Source organism: Acomys minous, assembly GCF_964271855.1.
Source record: "Acomys minous genome assembly, chromosome: 13".
In the NCBI taxonomy this organism is placed as follows: Eukaryota; Metazoa; Chordata; class Mammalia; order Rodentia; family Muridae; genus Acomys; species Acomys minous.
In genome coordinates this window covers 893,727-912,441 of record NC_140495.1, presented here as the reverse complement: position 1 = coordinate 912,441, position 18,715 = coordinate 893,727, and the positions used below count along the sequence as shown (strand labels likewise).

The following is an 18,715-nucleotide window of genomic DNA, read 5'->3' as shown; positions in this document are numbered from 1 at the left end:
AATACTTATTTTCCAAAGGTATTTGTGACACTTTCACATTACCCTGTTCTGATTTTTAAATATTTGTGTGTGTGTGTGTGCGCGCGCGCGCGTATGTGTGTGCGTGCTTGTGTGTGTGTATGTGTGTGTGCATGTGTGTGTGCATGTGTGTGTGCATGTGTGTGTATGTGTGTGTGTATGTGTGTGTGTGCACGTGTCTGTATGTGTGTATGTGTGTGCTTGTGTGTGTGTGTATGTGTGCGTGTGCTTGTGTGTGTGCGTGTGTGTATGTGTGTGTGTGCGTGTCTGTGTGTATGTGTGTGTGTGCTTGTGTATGTGTGTTGTGTATGTGTGTGTGTGTATAGATTGGCAGGCGTGTGCCATGGCCCACATGCAGTCGTCCAAGGACAATTTCAGGTGTTGGTCCTCACGTTCCACTTTCTGTTTGAGACAGGGTTTCTGGTTGTTTATCTCCACAATCACTGGCCTGTGAGATTTCACAAGTTCTCTTTCCGCTCCTGCCTCACTGCAGGAGCGCTGGGATTATGCATGGCCCCCAGTGCCAGGGTTAGGTGGGTTTTAGGGATCTGAATTCAAGCATTATATCCACCGAGCAATAGTCTACCAAGCCCAAAAGTAAGTTTTGAAGCTTACTTTCTGGGAGTGATTATTGGGTTTACAAAGTTTCACTCTCCAGAATGCTTGCTTCCAGAGTAATTTACAGTGTTCTGTAAAAATCTCTTCCCACCCCCAGTATGGCTCTGGTTGTCCTAGAACTCACTGTGTAGACCAGGCTGGCTTCAAACCCACAGAGATTCTGCCTCAAATGCTAGGAGTAAAACATATGCCTTTAAAAATGTTTTACACCTGAGTTTTCTTTGTTTGTTTGCTTGTTTTGTTTTTATGGTGAGACAGTGCCTTACTATGTAGCAATAGCAGACATGGAACGCAGAGATCCATCTGCCTCTGCCTCCTGAGTGCTAGGATTCAAAAGGCGTGCACCACGTTCCTGGCTACTAAGATTATTTTTTAAAAGAGTTTTGATTTTTGTGTGTGAATCAATGTGTTTAATTAAGGTTACTTATATAGGCGTATAGGCAGCTTACCAGAAAATGTCTCTCTCACACCCAACCACTGTCTTACCCTCAGGGAGGAAGTATGCCTTGTTTGTTTCTACAAGACTTGTTTTTCTAAAACATACGCCTTCCCTGTAAAAATGCCGAATCATAGCTCCGTCTTAACAAGAGAAACTTTAAGATAAGCTTTTTATTCTTTAGAGTTTCCTTTTTCCTAATATATATTAATATATTCATTCTCCATGAGAAATAATACCTTAAACAAAAGTGAAGCTTAGAGCACAGTCTTTAAAGCACTTCTCTTGCCGACATGAGTTTGATCCCTAGAACTCCAATAAAACCCAGACGCAGTTACAGTTGTGATCCCAGTGATGATGGGGAGGCGACACAGATGGATGGGTCCCTGGGCCTTGTTGACCAGCCAGCCTCGACGACTAGACCCAGGGCTCTAAGAACGTCTGCCTCCACAGAGAGAGGTGCTGGGTGCTGGAGAGCATCTCAGGGTTAGGGCACCTGTTGCTCTTGCAGAGGGCGTAGCGGTGGTTGGTAATATCCACAACTTCAGTGTCAGGATCACACATGGTACACAGACAGACATACACACATACATACATACATACATAAATACATACATGAATGTTTTGTCTCTATATGTAGGCAAAGCACTCATATACATAAAATAAATAAAAATCATAAAAATAAAGATGGTGCCTGGAGTAATAACAGCCACCGTTATCCTCTGGCTTCCATACCCACCCCCATACACACATGCAGTGTCATGCACACCAACACATGAAATAAAAGTAGCTATATTCATTATAACGACTCAGGAATATTTTCTTGGACAATTTCTTTGTGATTACTGTACTTTGTTGTCAAGCCATAAAGCTGTTTTTCTGTGCTGTTTACTTTATGCTTTTGCTAGTCTGCTCAAATGTGTGTATATATACATTCGTAATGTGTAAGCTTATATATTAATCATTTGATGGCCACTAAACATTACCAAACCTTGACTTTTTTTCCGTAAAAAGTCATATTGTTTTTTAACTGGGAAAGTCTGCTAAAATTATTATTCCAAAATAAAGGAAATACTCCTTTTCCTAGGCTTTCTAATCTTTCTTTTAATGAAAAATGATTGTGTTTTATTTTCTATCCAGCCCAAACCAGTGAAGTTTTTTGAAAGTAAGGTGATGCTAATGTCTTGATTTGTGTGTTTCATCTGCTAATGAGGATAATGATGTAATTGCACAGTGCAGTAGGACAGAGAGGACCTGGGAAGTGCAGCACACCAGAGTCTCTGCTGCAGCCTCAGCTGATGCTCTGTTCTGAAACACCGCATCTGTGTAATAACCTGCCGTGCTTACAGGGTCTCCTCCCTCTGACTGGGTGCTTGTGCCGGGGATGTCAGACATGTTTTTAATTTTGCTGTCTTCTCGTGGTGATAGGTTTTCTTCTCATTTGTGACCTGTGTCGAACTCTCTCTTTTCTTTACAGTTACAAGATAATAAAACTTTCTTAGCAATGCTAAACCATGTCTTGAGTACGGATGGATTTTACTTTTCAACAACGTATGACTTGACCCATACTCTGCAGCGGCTGTCAAACACCAGCCCAGAATTCCAGGAAATGAGTCTCTTGGAAAGGGTAAGCTGGATCTTCATGTGTTTATTTCATTCTTAGTTGTTTTTTAAAGGGGCATGTCTTTTATGATTTTTTTTCCTATTACTCCCTCCCCCAAGTCCTGGTGATAAACTCAGGGCCTCGTGTGTGCTGGGCGGGCTCTCTCCCATTGACCCACATCCCCAGCTGTTTTCATTTCCCTTGCTTTTGACTGTATTAGAGTCATATGTGGGACCTTGAAAACATACCATGTTTCAGATGTCTGTCACAGGCCTCGCTGAGAGCCCTGCCTTGTATATAAACACAGCCAAGATTGCGATAAATCGGGCTAGATACTCAAGAATCTAATAGAAACACACAAGTGATTATGTGAAAACCTTTCAGAATGTGTGTGTGTGTGTGTGTGTGTGTGTGTGTGTGTGTGTGTGTGTGTGTCTGCATGTATACATAACACACAGTGTTGAAGATTGCACACATGGCTTTGCACATACTAGGTAAGCACTCTGCCACTGAGCTACATTCGAACTCCACAGTTTATAATTTTACATAAATATTATCAGGCTTTTAAATGTAAGCTTGGGTGTCAAGTCTTCATTGTGTTGCATTCATCTATGATTTCATTGCACTTAGCTCAGCTTTTGAAAATAGTATTCCAGGATGTAATGGCTTGCCAACTAGAGTGTTGTTTTTTAAGTAGAAGAGGCAGCGATTTATTGATTTAAGAATCTGAGCAGTTATAAAGCTGTAGCCTGTTGTGACAACTCTGGGGGTGCACTCTCATCCTGTCGTGTCAGCCCTGGGGGTGCACTCTCATCCTGTCGTGTCAGCCCTGGGGGTGCACTCTCATCCTGTCGTGTCAGCCCTGGGGGTGCACTCTCATCCTGTCGTGTCAGCCCTGGGGGTGCACTCTCATCCTGTTGTGACAACTCTGGGGGTGCACTCTCATCCTGTCGTGTCAGCCCTGGGGGTGCACTCTCATTCTCCATCTTGCTTTGGCTTTCATGCTGTCACACCAGAATCATAGCAATATCCCAGGCTGGCCTTGAACTCACTGTGCAGCCCTAGAAGGCCTTGACCTTTGAACCCTCTTCCCTTAGCCTTCTGATGGGAATTTACAAGGACTATGCCACAGGTTGTGCTAAAATGGGTGTATTTTTAATCTTAGGGTTTAAACGTCCTCAACTGAGTTTCTGCTCCTCAGGGACAGGGCTTTTTGCTGCCTTGATTTTATTTATCTGTATTTGTTTTATTTGGTGTGTGTGGTGCTAGAGCTTAAGCCAAGGACTTCATGCAGAATGGCAAGGATTCTACCACTGAGCCATGCCCCTAGTCCTGCCTTTTCTTTTCTTTTTTCTTTTTTCTTTTTCAATTAAGAAACCATGATCATATTTAGGGGCATACAGAATTTTAAAGGGTGCTATTAATATAACATTGCCAGTAATGGGCCATTTTTACTAGTGAAAATGATAAATTTCACAAATTTATTATTTTAGTTGTTTAGCTGCATATAGCTTAAGATTTTACATTGTAATCAAGTAAAATTGTATGTTAAGTTAGATACAAGCTAAGTAATCAAGAAATTTGGCTTTTAAATAAAAGAGATCGATGCTTTTAAAACCAATTGCTATCTTCCTTACATGTTTATTAAATTTCTCTCTTGTGCCTGTTGTATGCCAGGCATGTTGTACTTAGTGGGAGCACCAAGGCACCCGTGCTGTGGGAAGAGCCTTTGGTAGACTCAGAGAGGTCCTCGTGTGAGGGTCCGCAGGCCAAGATGGCCGCCACCGGAGGCCAGACTCAGTGGGATTCCCCGGGAAGGAGAGTGTTGTGTCTAGGAGTACCAGACACAGCTATAGCGAGCAGGGCTGCTCGGGAGGCCAGGCTTATTAGTTAGGTGATGATGGAGAGGAGGCTCTTGGCAAGAGAGTGATAATAGTAAGTTAGTAGTTAAGTTGGAGGAACTGAAAGCTATTTCTTCTGTGACAGAAAATGAATTTTTAAAAATGCTCTTGTTTTTCTTTTGGACAGAGGTCATCATTTAGCTCTGGCCATCCTCAAACTCACAGCGGTCACCTGCCTCTGCCTCCCGAGTGCTGGAGCCAAAGGTGTGCGCTGCTGTACCCAGCTAGGGGGAAGATTATTTATTTATTTATTTTTAGCTAAATAAAAACATCACTTACAGAGAACCATAAAATTGATAATTGAAACCTTATCTTAAGACATAAAAGAACATATTGAATGGTCAGTGCTTTTGCATAGAATTAAAGACTCCTTTGTTTTGGTTCCTTGGTTGTATTTTCCCAACTGTTATTTTATCCTTAAAGGTTTCCATTTCACCATCTTAAAGACTTTGACACTTATAAAGCCATGTGGCAGAGCCCTTGTGGCTTTAGTTGTTGCTTCCACTTGTAATTCAACAATAATTTGTTGTTTTAGCACTATACTTTTTATCAGGTTGTATTCCAAATAACTCAACTTTTTAGAAATAGCAAGTTATTCTTTACATTTCCTGACTTATAAAATATTTAGTTACATAATCGCACTGTTATGCAGTGAAATGACTAAGTTCGGGTAACATAAGCCACGTGGGAGCACATGCTAAAAGACATGCTACTCGGCTTCTCGTGACCCCTGGGTCATTCCCTAAGACCTCAGGTGTTAGGAGGGAGTGTGGCTCAGCAAAGCACTGTCTGCTGAGTCCATGTGCTGAGCTGAGTCCACCCAGGCTCCTCTGTATTTGTGATGGACTGTCAGACGCCAGAGGGGAGGTCAGACCTTTAAGTAGCAGCTGCCAGATCTCCAGGGAAAGCGAGCAGAGGTTTGGTGCTGAGGTGGCTGTCACTGAAAAACCGAGCAGACAGCAGAAAGGGCATGTGTAGCTTTCCTTTACCTCTGAGGAGGCCAGGCAGGATGGAGTCAAGATGGAGGCCAAGTAGCTGTGTGGGGGCAAGTATCCTTGGGGGGTAGTCATGGACATGGAGAAGTGAATGTAGGCTCTGATAGAGACTTAGTTCTTGGCCATTGGTTACCTTAGGAAGGTAGGAGAGGTGCAGACAGGCATGAGGAGAGGAGGAGCCGATTAGCAGTGGGATGTATCCTGTTGGGCCGTGTCTGGGAAACTCATACTAGCCGCCAGGTGGCGGCATTGACGAGTGTAATTTTCTATCTGAGGACACTTAGTGTGCTGGAGATATTTCATTAAGTTTCAAAACCTCTCTCAGGCAGATCAGCGGTTTGTGTGGAACGGGCACCTGCTTAGAGAACTGTCTGCTCAGCCAGAGGTAATGTACTCCAAATCTGCTCCGTGTTGTGTACATTTTTGCATGTGTGCTGTAAGATGACTGACCGCTCACCCAGGGAGGGTGAGTAATTCTAACTATGACTCGCACCCTTACCCTGCTCGCCCCTCTTACTGGTGTATGTAGAAGTCTAATCCATTGTGTTAGCTTCCTGACACCGTGACAAGATGTCTGAGACAAGCTGACAGTGTTCAGGCTCAGGGCTTTCAAAACCTTCATTCCATTGTCTAATGAGCGCTTTGGGCTTTCAGTTGGAGAACATGCCGAGGAGTACACTGCTGAACAATTGCTCACCTGATGGCAGCCTGCGAGCAAGTGGGAGCAGTCAGGGTGCCATGCCTCATAAAGGTCTAAGTGGTGTCCTTCCTCGCACTAGGCTGTACCTTCTAAATTCCAAGAGCTTCTCTGGCCAGTTGCCAAGCTCTTATGACAAAGCCTTTTAGGGACACTTCAGGTACAAACCATAATACTTATGAATAGAAGCCTTAAGTGAAGAGCATTGCTTTCTGTAAGAAAGCTAGAGTGAACTGTACTGGGTGCGGTGCGTAATGTAGGAGTGAGGGGTCAGGACTAAGTCCTGTCAGTGCAGAAACCACAAGTTTTCATTTAAAGGGAGTAAGAGATTTACTCTGGAGCCGTTTTGAGTGACCATGGCCTGGAAACAGATTTAAGTTACTCCAAATTCCATGTTTCACTATGGAAGCAGTTTCATGACTTTTTATGGTTTTATAGAACAGTGAAAGTCATAAAGCAAGGCAAGTTTAAAATACATTGGTGGGCCGGGTGTGTTGGTGCACGCCTTTAATCCCAGCACTCGGGAAGCAGAGGCAGGTGGATCACTGTGAGTTTGAGGCCAGCCTGGTCTACAAAGTGAGTCCAGGACAGCCAAGGTTCCACGTGGAAACCCTGTCTCGAAAACAAAACCAAAACCAAAACCAACCAAACAAACAAACAAAACAAACCACCAAAAAGAACCATTGGTGGGTACATTAAAGAGGCAGAAGGGGAGGGAGGCTTTTTTATAGGCCCAGGATGCGATCTGATATGTCTTACATGGACTTAAGGTGTGATGAGTTGTCAGTCAGTGTTGGTTTGTTTTGTTTAGTGTTTTGAGGCAGGGTTTCTTTATGTAGCCTTGGTTGTCCTGGAACTAGCTCTGTAGAGCAGCTGGCCTCAAACTCAGCGCTGCGCTCTGCCTCCCAGGTGCTGAGCTACAGGTGCGCACCGGTTCCGCCCAGCTGGTTGACTGATTCTAAATATGCTGTATGTCTCCTTTTTAGGTCCATCGGTTTGCTCTTCCAGTGTTACATGGCTGTATCCTTATCTTAGTTTCTAGATCTCTGTTTAAGTTTTATTTTACATGTTTAAATGTTTAAAATGTTTAAGTTTTAAGACAAGTCCAGTCTCAAATGTGGTGTGATATGGCTATTTTAGTATAATTTATAATTGTTGTTAACATATAAATGCAAAATCTTAGCATAGACTATAAACAGCCCACTCTCCTTTTTAGGTTTTATCCTCTGCAGAGTAAGTTATTATTTTCGCTCAAGAGTTTGGGGGCTGATGGCTTTAAAAGAAAGACGCAGACTGCATCTTGCCCTTTTGGAGTTACCTTGTAGCAATGAGTTACACAAGAGTAGAGCGAAGTTATTTAATGGATGCCTTCCTTAGTATTTAAAGAAATCAGATCAAGAACTGCAGTCATCACCAACCTGAAAAGTGAAATTTTAAATTTTCATTTGAAGAATGATAGAAGTATGAAAATAAAATACAAAGAATAAAGCTTGGAGACAGTCAAATCGTAATATAAAACAAGTGTTGTTTCGTTGTAGATACATTTTAAGAATACATCCTAGTCAGAGACATCGCAGGGAAGTAGGACGCACATGAAAGGGCTCCTGAAGGAAGGTACAGCAGTCAAGACCCTGTCTGTAAATTGGCATCTTTATGTCAAGTACAGCGATGAAGTTTATTGACCTAGCAGTCAAGTTTATTTGTTCATTATGCTGTTACAAGTTTTCATCCATCCATCTATCTCCTGGGGGGGGGGTGTTCAAGACAGGGTTTTTCTGTGTAACAGGCATGGCTGTCCTGGAACTCACTCTAGACCAGGGTGGCCTAGAACTCACAGATCCACCTGCCTTTGTCTCCTGAGTGCTGGAATTACAGGAATGCGCCACCACTGCCTGGCAGAATTTTATATTATTACGAAAAATAATGGAGAAAATGTTTTTTAAAAATCAGGAAAATCTCAGGGTAAAGCTCTTGGTTTATTCTGTTATCGTCATGGCCTACTAAACACACACACACACACACACACACACACACACACACACACACACCCTACACACACACACACCCCACACACACACACACCACCATCAGCCATCTCCCTTTCCCGTCTCTTTCCTTATATAGGTCTCATGCATCCCAAACTCACCATGCAGCCACGTATGACCTTGAACTTTTGAGCCTTGTACCTCCGCCTCACAAGTGCTAGGAGCACAAGCCTTCTGCATGCGAGACAAGTGTACACCAGCCTGCCTCTTACCCTCCCTCCTCCCTCCTAAGAATAAAATAAGAACAGAGGTGTTTTAAGTAGCTTTTCAAGGATTTGGGCCAATTGTTCCTACATTTTTGTTTTGTTTTAAAAATGAGATTGTAGAGCTGGAGAGATGGCCCAAGAGGTTAAGAGCACTGACTGCTCTTCCAAAGGCCCCGGGGTTCAATTCCCACAACCACATGGTGGCTCACAACGATCTATAATGAGATCTGGTGCCCTCTTCTGGCCTCTAGGCATATATGCAGGCAGAACAATGTATACATATACATAATAATTAGAAATACATCTTTAAAAAAATAAAATGAGGTTATGAATGGACAAATAATAATAAAATATCATAAACTTGTTTTCTAGTCTGCTTTATAATTAGGTTTCCTACGTAGTGTTGAGTTAAAAGCTTAAAATGGAGTTGTGTTTAATGTAGTTTGTTAACTAGGATTGTACTTTTAGGTTTCATATTTACAGAGATACCAACAAGTCCATCCGAGTGGAGTGCACTATAGACAGGGAGAAATGCATTCCCGGGTATTTACTCCAGATTACTCAGGGCTCTGTGGGCCACGGAAGGGCTGCCACGGAAGGGCTGCCACGGAAGGGCGGCCACGGAAGGGCTGCATGTGATGAGAGGCTTCTGCAGTACCACTCTCTTACAGCAGGAGGCCAGGTGTGAACAGGGAGGAGGCCAAGTCGTGCCGGGGAGGAAGGCATGGGTGTTGTAGGGTAGCTAACTGTAGCAAGTTGAGCTGGCTCGGTTTTCTAGGTAGATGTGGAATATGGAGGACAGTGGTGTAGCCATAGTTCTTGTCACGTACGTGGAAGGAAGCCGTCGTTGAGATGGGGGAGTCTGAAGGAGAAGAGTCATCCATCTGTTAAGCTCAGCGTTTCTGTAGATGGCGGAGGACAGTGTGAGGAAGGAGCCCAACTAGCAGAACTGGAGCTGAGAGAAGAGGTCACACTAGAGACGACATTTCTTTTTGTTTTTTACTGAATGTGTGTATGTGAGGTGTGCGTTCACCATGGTGTATACAGAGAGGTCAAAGGACAACTTGAGGATCCTGCGGCTCTGTTTGCACTGTGGGGGTCCTGGGGCGGAGCTTGTTTAGCTTGGTAACCAAGTGCCTTACGCACCTCTCTGGCCTCACAGGGGTGAGTCTGTGGATGGTCAGGGTACATGGCACACCTTTCTTCCTGTTTAGTTTGTGTGCATGTGCACACTTGTGGAGGTCAGAGGACAAGATTCTGTTCTTTCCTTCCTCCTTGTGGGTTCAGGTGTTGATTAAACTCAGGTCCTCAGGCTTAGTGACAGGTGCCTCTATCCTCTGTGCCATCTTACCAGCTTTAGTGACAGGTGCCTCTATCCTCTGTGCCATCTTATCAGCTTTAGTGACAGGAGCCTCTATCCTCTGTGCCATCTTATCAGCTTTAGTGACAGGTACCTCTATCCTCTGTGCCATCTTATCAGCTTTAGTGACAGGTGCCTCTATCCTCTGGGCCATCTTATCAGCTTTAGTGACAGGTACCTCTATCCTCTGTGCCATCTTACCAGCTTTAGTGACAGGTGCCTCTATCCTCTGTGCCATCTTACCAGCTTTAGTGACAAGTGCCTCTATCCTCTGGGCCATCTTATCAGCTTTAGTGACAGGTGCCTCTATCCTCTGTGCCATCTTACCAGCTTTAGTGACAGGTACCTCTATCCTCTGTGCCATCTTATCAGCTTTAGTGACAGGTACCTCTATCCTCTGTGCCATCTTACCAGCTTTAGTGACAGGTGCCTCTATCCTCTGTGCCATCTTATCAGCTTTAGTGACAGGTGCCTCTATCCTCTGTGCCATCTTATCAGCTTTAGTGACAGGTGCCTCTATCCTCTGTGCCATCTTACCAGCTTTAGTGACAGGTGCCTCTATCCTCTGTGCCATCTTATCAGCTTTAGTGACAGGTGCCTCTATCCTCTGTGCCATCTTACCAGCTTTAGTGACAAGTGCCTCTATCCTCTGTGCCATCTTACCAGCTTTAGTGACAGGTGCCTCTATCCTCTGTGCCATCTTATCAGCTTTAGTGACAGGTACCTCTATCCTCTGTGCCATCTTACCAGCTTTAGTGACAGGTGCCTCTATCCTCTGTGCCATCTTACCAGCTTTAGTGACAGGTGCCTCTATCCTCTGTGCCATCTTACCAGCTTTAGTGACAGGTGCCTCTATCCTCTGTGCCATCTTATCAGCTTTAGTGACAGGTGCCTCTATCCTCTGTGCCATCTTACCAGCTTTAGTGACAGGTGCCTCTATCCTCTGTGCCATCTTACCAGCTTTAGTGACAGGTGCCTCTATCCTCTGTGCCATCTTATCAGCTTTAGTGACAGGTGCCTCTATCCTCTGTGCCATCTTATCAGCTTTAGTGACAGGTGCCTCTATCCTCTGTGCCATCTTACCAGCTTTAGTGACAGGTGCCTCTATCCTCTGTGCCATCTTATCAGCTTTAGTGACAGGTGCCTCTATCCTCTGTGCCATCTTATCAGCTTTAGTGACAAGTGCCTCTATCCTCTGTGCCATCTTACCAGCTTTAGTGACAGGTGCCTCTATCCTCTGTGCCATCTTACCAGCTTTAGTGACAGGTGCCTCTATCCTCTGTGCCATCTTATCAGCTTTAGTGACAGGTGCCTCTATCCTCTGTGCCATCTTACCAGCTTTAGTGACAGGTGCCTCTATCCTCTGTGCCATCTTATCAGCTTTAGTGACAGGTGCCTCTATCCTCTGTGCCATCTTACCAGCTTTAGTGACAGGTGCCTCTATCCTCTGTGCCAGATTATCAGCCCTTAGACTTTTAAAGGGGAATAATTTGGGAGCTTGAGGAGTGATCAGTGAGTTTGGTGGTGACAGACAGCAAGAATGAATCTTAGAATTGGTAAAAACTTCTTATATGAATTCCTAATGCGTTCACAGCAACATGTTATAACAAAATAGTGAGCCCCACAGAATAAAAGTATGTGTTCATGGCCTGGTCCTTTTCCCATCCACACAACTCTGAAGAGGAGTAAACTGCTCTGGGATGACCCTGGGAATTTATGGGGAGTAAAGACAGAGTTACAAGGTTATGGGGTGGTGTCATTTTCATAAAGCCGAAAAGCAAATGTTTTCTTTATTTATTTAATAATGGTTATAGGTACAGAAACTAGAAAGATGAGAGAATGGTTGTCATAGACTTGTTAAAAATTGTTATTTAAGAAAAAGATGTTACATATAGCACACAACAGTAGGGCAAACTTAACCAGATGAGCAAAGATAAATGATATGGCCAGAGGAGCCGGGCGTGGCAGCGCACACCTTTAATCCCAGCACTCGGGAGGTAGAGGCAGGTGGATCGCTGTGAGTCCCAAGGCCAGCCTGGTCTACAAAGCGAGTCTAGGACAGCCAAGGCTACACAGAGAGACCCTGTCTTGAAAAACAAAACAAACAAACAAACCCAAATGATATGGCCAGAGAAACAATAAAACTTGTTAGCCTCGTAATGCCTCCGTGAGTTGGATAAACTCAAGTTATCAATAGTTGGTAAAGAAGATAAGATAGAATAATTCTCAGGTTTGCTGGCATTTTTTGATAGTGTCAGGTGGTGGATATAGTTTGATCCATGTCCACATGCTCACACAAAGAGACGTTTGTTGAAACTCCGGACCAGAATCAACTTGCATGTCTGTCAACAGTAGAACAGACAAATACGCTGGTATATCCTTTCTGCTGTGCTGGTTCATGCTTGTGATCTCAGCCCTACGTAGGCTGAGGCAGAAAGGTTAACAGTTTGAAGCCGTGCTGGGTTACATAGCAAGACTTTTTCTCAAATAGGGACACCCCCCAAAAAACCCAAAACCAAACCAACCAGTAGTATGCTTATGCGGGGAATAATTAAAGACTGTAGTAGTGACTGAACCAGGGACATACAGAGCATGCAGGGCCACAGGAGCACTGCACTGTCATGCCTTTCATGCAACAAAGTAAAAAGCTGTTCACACTAAGACGTTGTTTAGTGGCAAAACTTGAAAGCCATGCAGAGGAGTGAGGTGAGTGGCCCTTCCTCAGTGGCTGTAATGGAGTCAGATGGAGAGATAGCGTGCTTCAGAGATGCGCTAGAATCCGAAGGCTTTGTTTTGATCAAATAGATTTGACTTAAAAGTCACAATTTAATCAGTTTTAATTGCACAATTCAGTGACTATTACTGAAGGAAAGGTTTGGAGAAACCCCAGGCTGACGTGAGCGCTGTGCTTCTGAATATGATCTTGGACCTTCTACCTCTGAGGGCTAAAATCACGTGTGGGTCGTTACATCTGGCCTTATGTCACGCTGGGGGTCAGACGCAGGTCTTCTTGCATGCTAGAAAGCACTCTACCCTTTTATATTTTTTATGTTAATTTTTTCCCATTTTTAGATTCACTATTTACATTCCAGAGAAAAAGCAATTAACGTTTGTTTCTGGATTAATATTTTGATCTATAAGTCTTCATATACCAACTGTTAAGATCAATTTATATATATAATTATACATGTTATATATTTCAGATTTTTATTTAACTACAATAGCTGGCTCCCCCCCCCCCCCCCCCCGCCCCCGCCCCTTCATTTAATTTTTAAACTTTTACCTCTTGTAGTGCAAGAGGTCAAACCCAGGGCTGAACTGTGCTCTCAGCTCCTACTCTGTTTTCCATTTCTTACTTGAAGATTTCTTTCAGATCCCTGGTTTTCATTCAGAACAGGGTTTTGGTGATATCATTGACAGTGTTATACTTTCAGAAAGTAGTTGAAGATATCAGGGAAAGGAGAAGGTTAAGTCGAAACACTAGCAAAGTCCTTAAGTACTCTGTCCTCATGTCACTGCAGAGCTGACTTGACGGATTCAGTGGGGGACGAGGGGACTGAAGGTTTGCAGACAGCCATGAAGAACCAGCAAGACTTGCATATTGTTTCCCCCTCCTAAAGACAGTGCGTTCCTGTTAGCGTAAATAGATTTCTATTGATTCTGGAGCTATTTCTACATTACATTTTTCTTAATACAGTTAAGTTATTACTATGCACTCATGTTCTATTAATGGGAAATACTTTGATTGGATTCTCATCTCCCGAAGGAGCTGCTTCCGGGCTGGCGTGCGCTACTACGTACGAGGTAAGACTCACTTCCTGCCGGCATGGCGGGGCCGATGGCCGCGTTGCATTGCTGTCTTGAATGACTTTCCTGTGACCTTTCATAGATTATGCTATTGACACCCCTGCTAATGTCCTCTCTCGTTACAGTAATTAGTAGGTCTTCCGTGCTTTTCTCCAGGTCCTGTCGTCATTAACTGCTTAGGAACAGCTGCATGTTTATTGGGTGACTGAAAGTACTCACTCCAGACAGTGTCTCCTTCCCACTCCTGGCGTCTTTGCATGTGTAAAGGCAGCCATTTTACTACAGGACTTCAGCTTATAATTCTGCAGGCTCTGCACTAAAAATGTGCTGATTTGCCTCCTAAACTGTTAAGATGTGTATTAGAGCTATTGTGCTTATGAAGATTGACAGCATTTGCTCTGCTTTCAACCATAATGTATCAGAATAAAATCCTATTAAATAACTAATTTTGAGATCAGAGTGTTACATAGGGAATATCTGATTAATCTTACTACAGATGCTATCTATACCACTGAGGAAAAGCTACTAAGAGTGGTCTCAACCAAATTAGCGTTAGCATCTCCTTAACTACATTTTCCTGGGTTGTTAAGCATTGAATACGTGTTTTAAGCATGAATTGCATTTTTAAATGACAGGAAATTTCTATTTAATCTGCTTGGTTCTTTGTTTCTTAGGGTGTGGGTTTGTGTGTTCTGAGACAGGGTTTCTCTGCGTAGCTTTTGGCTATCCTGGAACTCGGCTTTGTGGACCAGGGTGCCCCCAAACTCCCTCTGCCTCTGCCTCCTGGGTGCTGGGAGTAAAGCTGTGTGCCGCTGCGGCCTGGCTTTCTGTTTGGTTCTTACTCTTCTGCCAGATAACCAGGTGTGAGTTTCTTATTTATCCTGTTCTGTAACTTTTTATATCAGTACCGGTATGTTTTCTTCCTTGTGTAGCCAGTGGTTATATCTTATACGTGTTTCCCTACATCTTGGTTTCTTTTTAAAAATTAGTATATTTTGGAAATCTTTTCATAATATCTTCCTCTTTCCTCTCTTCCACCTCTCTCTCTTTTTAAGACAACTGATAACAAGATAATTGCTCCTTAATGGGAATTACGTAAGGAGTCTTAGTTGGTGCTCTATTGCTGTGAAGAGACGCATGACCACAGCAACTCTTATAAAAAGAAAACATTTAGTTGGGGCCGGCTTACAGCTTCCAAGGTTTAGCCCATTACATCATGGTGGCATGCAGACAGATACGGTGTGGGAGAAGTAGTTGAGAGTTCTACATCCATTTCCACAGGCAGCAGGAAGAAGAGACACGGGGCCTTGTTTGGGCTTTTGAAACCCCAAGGCCCCTCCTTCTCGCCCCCAAGGGACACACTTTCTCCAACAAGGCCACACCTAATTCCTCTCAGGTAGTGCCACCCCCAATGTGAGCCTGTGGGGAGCCATTCGCATTCAAAACACCACAGAAAGAAACAAATGTAGCCTGTGATTCTGAAAGTAATTTAGTATTGACAAATGTGAGTGTAGCTCAGTAAACTTGTTTCCTTTTGATGACCTGCTAGTGTGTAGTCACAGGTGCACTGATAGTGATAGCGCAGCGCTTTACTTAAGAAAATGTGTCAGAAAAGGATGTTTTAATATAGGGGAGTTAAAATTTCATTTCTTTCTTTCTTGTAATTTGGTAATCTGCATCAGGACTACCTTGAAAATTGCTTTTGTTTAGCAGACTTTTCATAGCAACACTAAATTATGTAAACAAGCTGATAAGGAAATACTTCAGATATCAGAAATTCCTAACCAGTATAGAGTCTCTGGCAATTATATTAAACTGCTTTTCTAACTAGGTTTCATGGACATGGTCACAGATGTTTAGGGTCATACACCATTTAAATATCTTCTAGAGACTCTGTGCATTACAACTAAGCACTACTGATGTAGTACCTTTCATTACTGAGCCACATTTTTATTTAATTTTATGTTATTACCAAGTATAATCACAAAAATGATAGTTTTAACTTTAAAAATAGGACTCATAGGCATGCTTGACTTTCTTTTCTTCAAAAGGGACTGTTTTGAGGATATTTATAGTATGAAAAATATAAACTAGCTTTATGTTTATATAAATAAATCTTGACTACTCTTTAAGCAAGCTTCTTTAAGTTTTCTGATAATGTACTATCCATTTGTTTGAACTTTAATTTTATAAATACTTTCCCATTAATGTGAGTTTAGTTGGTAATTATGTTGTCTTGATGGTTTTTTTTATATATTTCTTTTCTTCCAAATGTTAGGAATTGATTCTGAAGGCCATGCAGCTAACTTTGTAGAAACAGAACAGATTGTGCACTACAATGGGAACAGGGCGTCGTTTGTACAGGCAAGTGAATGTGTCTGATGGTCATCTGATGGCCTTTTCTACTTGATCTTCATTCTGTTGTGTTGAAATTTTCCTCTTCTCCTTCCCTTTTTCTTTCTTTCTTTTTTTCTTCTCTTCTTCCTCCTCTTCAGGTTTTTCGAACCTGAAGGTAGCACTGGCTGACCTTAAATTTATTATATAATTTGTCATATGACTTTGAACTCCTGATCTTTTTGCCTCCGCATCCCCGATGCTAGGATTACACGTGTTTACTGCCAGGCCAGTCTTTCTTCCTTCCTTCCTTCCTTCCTTCCTTTCTTCTTTTCTTCCTTTTTTCTTTTTGAATTTTAATTTATTATAATTTATTCAGAGGACATCTTGAATATTATTCCATTCTTTCTTAAGTACTGACTTTGTGTACAATGTGGGAAAAGTTCAGATAATAAAAGGGTTGGTTATTAATATGGCACTATCTCATAGATACTTCCTGCCTTTAACTTAAACCCCCCAAAAAGAAGAGAGAAGAAAGTGTGAGGTGCATGGAGTTTAGCAGTTCACCACTGCAGCCTTTGCTGACAGCTGTACTGACATGCTTGGCTGGACCTGCTTACTCAGTCCTCCTCACCTGTCCCTATTCCAGAATGTCAGTGGATAGACAAATTCAGATGTTTGTAAATACAGTCCTTTGAGAATGAGTAAAGCATTTTTCTTTTCTTTTCTTTTCTTTTTTTTTTTTTTTTTTTTTTTGTATTGCCAAACTATATAATTTATATACAACTTGGTTTTTTGGGTTTTGGTGTTTTGTTTTCTTTTCTTTTTTTCGAGACCGGGTATCTTTGTGTAACAGCTCTGGCTGTTCTGTAATACAGGCTGGCCTCGAACTAATGGAGCCACATGCCTCTGCCTCCCAAGTGCCTAACTGGTAGATAAATCTGTTTGTTTTAGAATTTAAGGTCTGCCCAGTACTTTCTATTATACAAGAGCCATGTGTGTAACGTTGGGAAGGATGATGTATGTATGTATGTATGTATGTATGTATGTATGTGTGTATTCAGTCAGGTTCTCCAGGTAGTCCTGGCTGTCTTGGATTTTTCTGTGTGGACGAGGCTGGCCTTGACCACAGAGAGAGCTGCCTGCCTCTGCCTCTGCCTCCCAGTGCTGGGATTAAGCATATGTGCCACCATAGCTAGCAAAACAGAGTTTAAGAAGGTGCATATAGACTTTTGTAGCTGGTAGATTTGTTTTATTTTTCTTTGCAAAGTTGTTAATATCTGTACTGCTTACAATAATTAGGTTGAAAAACACTAGTTTGTGTTCTTTCTTTTCATGTTTCTCTCTTTTCTTTTAGACTCGAGGATCAATACCTTTTTTCTGGTCACAAAGACCAAATCTAAAGTACAAACCACAGCCACAGATCAACAAAGTAGCAAATCATGTATGTATTTTCCTGAAATTTTCACTGGTTAAAATAGAACCTAAGTTGCTTTTTGGTTTGCATATAGAACATGTATTTGTTCCCCACAAGTCATAATTCAGCATCCTTAAGGCCCCTCTCTTGGACCGTAGAAAAAACTGCCTCAAATAACGTGTCCCAGTCCTAGAGCAAAGGCCCACGGGAGCATGACAGATGGGCACGTGGGGACCTCAGTGAAGTGTGTGAGTGTTGTGGGTGCATTCAGAATGACACCGTGAAGCTGTAGTGCAGCATAAATGGCTGCAACGCCACTTACCTCATGGTGCTCCCAGCATCCAGGGAGCACGGTCCTCGTCCTGGCACTCTCTTGAATATAGAAACGGGGTAGTTGAGGTATTTTTAAAATATGGTAATTATCATATAATAGAGTCCAATAAACTATATGCTGTTGTCTCTCTTCTAGATGGATGGTTTCCAAAGACATTTTGATTCACAAGTAATTATTTATGGAAAGCAAGTCATAATTAATCTGGTAGGTTTGAGTGGTTTTGGGGGGCAGACAACAAAACAAAAACTTTAATTAACAGGAAAATTAATTTTTAAATTAATGTTTCTATAACTTTTTATCAGACCAAACAGGAACCCTGATCCTAGTAGTTATTCACTGTCTTCTCCCCTAGTTCCAGCCACTCTGTTTTACTTTATTCTCCAATTGTTCTGAATTTGTCTGTTTTTATGTTCCTCATATGTGTAGAATCATATAATATTTTCCTCTGTTTTACTTGTTTCATCTAGTATAATATTTTTAAAGATTCATCCATGTTTATCAGAATTTCATTACTTTTAAAGACTGGATAGTATTTTATTTTATTTACTTTGTTTTTGTTTTTGTTTTTGGAGACAGGGTTTCTCTGTGTAGCCTTGGCTGTCCTGGACTCACTTTGTAGACCAGGCTGGCCTCAAACTCACAGCGATCCGCCTGCCTCTGCCTCCTGAGTGCTGGGATTAAAGGCGTGCACCACCACGCCCAGCTCAAGACTGGATAGTATCTTATTGTAGGAATATAGGACATTTTATTTATTCATGAATTGATAGACATTTGGGTTATTTCTATTTTTTAGGTTTTATGAATGAGTTAAAGAGCATCGTGAAGGAATTTAAAGAAAAGTAGTACTAACTCTTATTAAATCCTTAAACTTTTAGATTAGTGAAATTGATTAGTGAAGCCATCTGGTCTGAGGCTTTTCTTTAACAGTCTCCTTCCTAATTACT

General features: G+C 42.3%; 1 protein-coding gene across 1 annotated transcript in view; it reads left to right on the top strand.

Moving 5' to 3' along the window:
• Nucleotides 1-18,715, top strand: part of SACM1L (SAC1 like phosphatidylinositide phosphatase) — a 54,862-nt gene that overhangs the window by 19,795 nt on the left and 16,352 nt on the right. Inside the window, exons 4-10 of the mRNA XM_084752820.1 lie at nt 2,550-2,699; nt 5,897-5,956; nt 7,255-7,288; nt 13,582-13,683; nt 15,965-16,050; nt 17,378-17,464; nt 17,907-17,975. Coding sequence (XP_084608946.1) covers nt 2,550-2,699; nt 5,897-5,956; nt 7,255-7,288; nt 13,582-13,683; nt 15,965-16,050; nt 17,378-17,464; nt 17,907-17,975 — 588 coding nt within the window. The remainder of the gene's footprint in view (nt 1-2,549; nt 2,700-5,896; nt 5,957-7,254; nt 7,289-13,581; nt 13,684-15,964; nt 16,051-17,377; nt 17,465-17,906; nt 17,976-18,715) is intronic.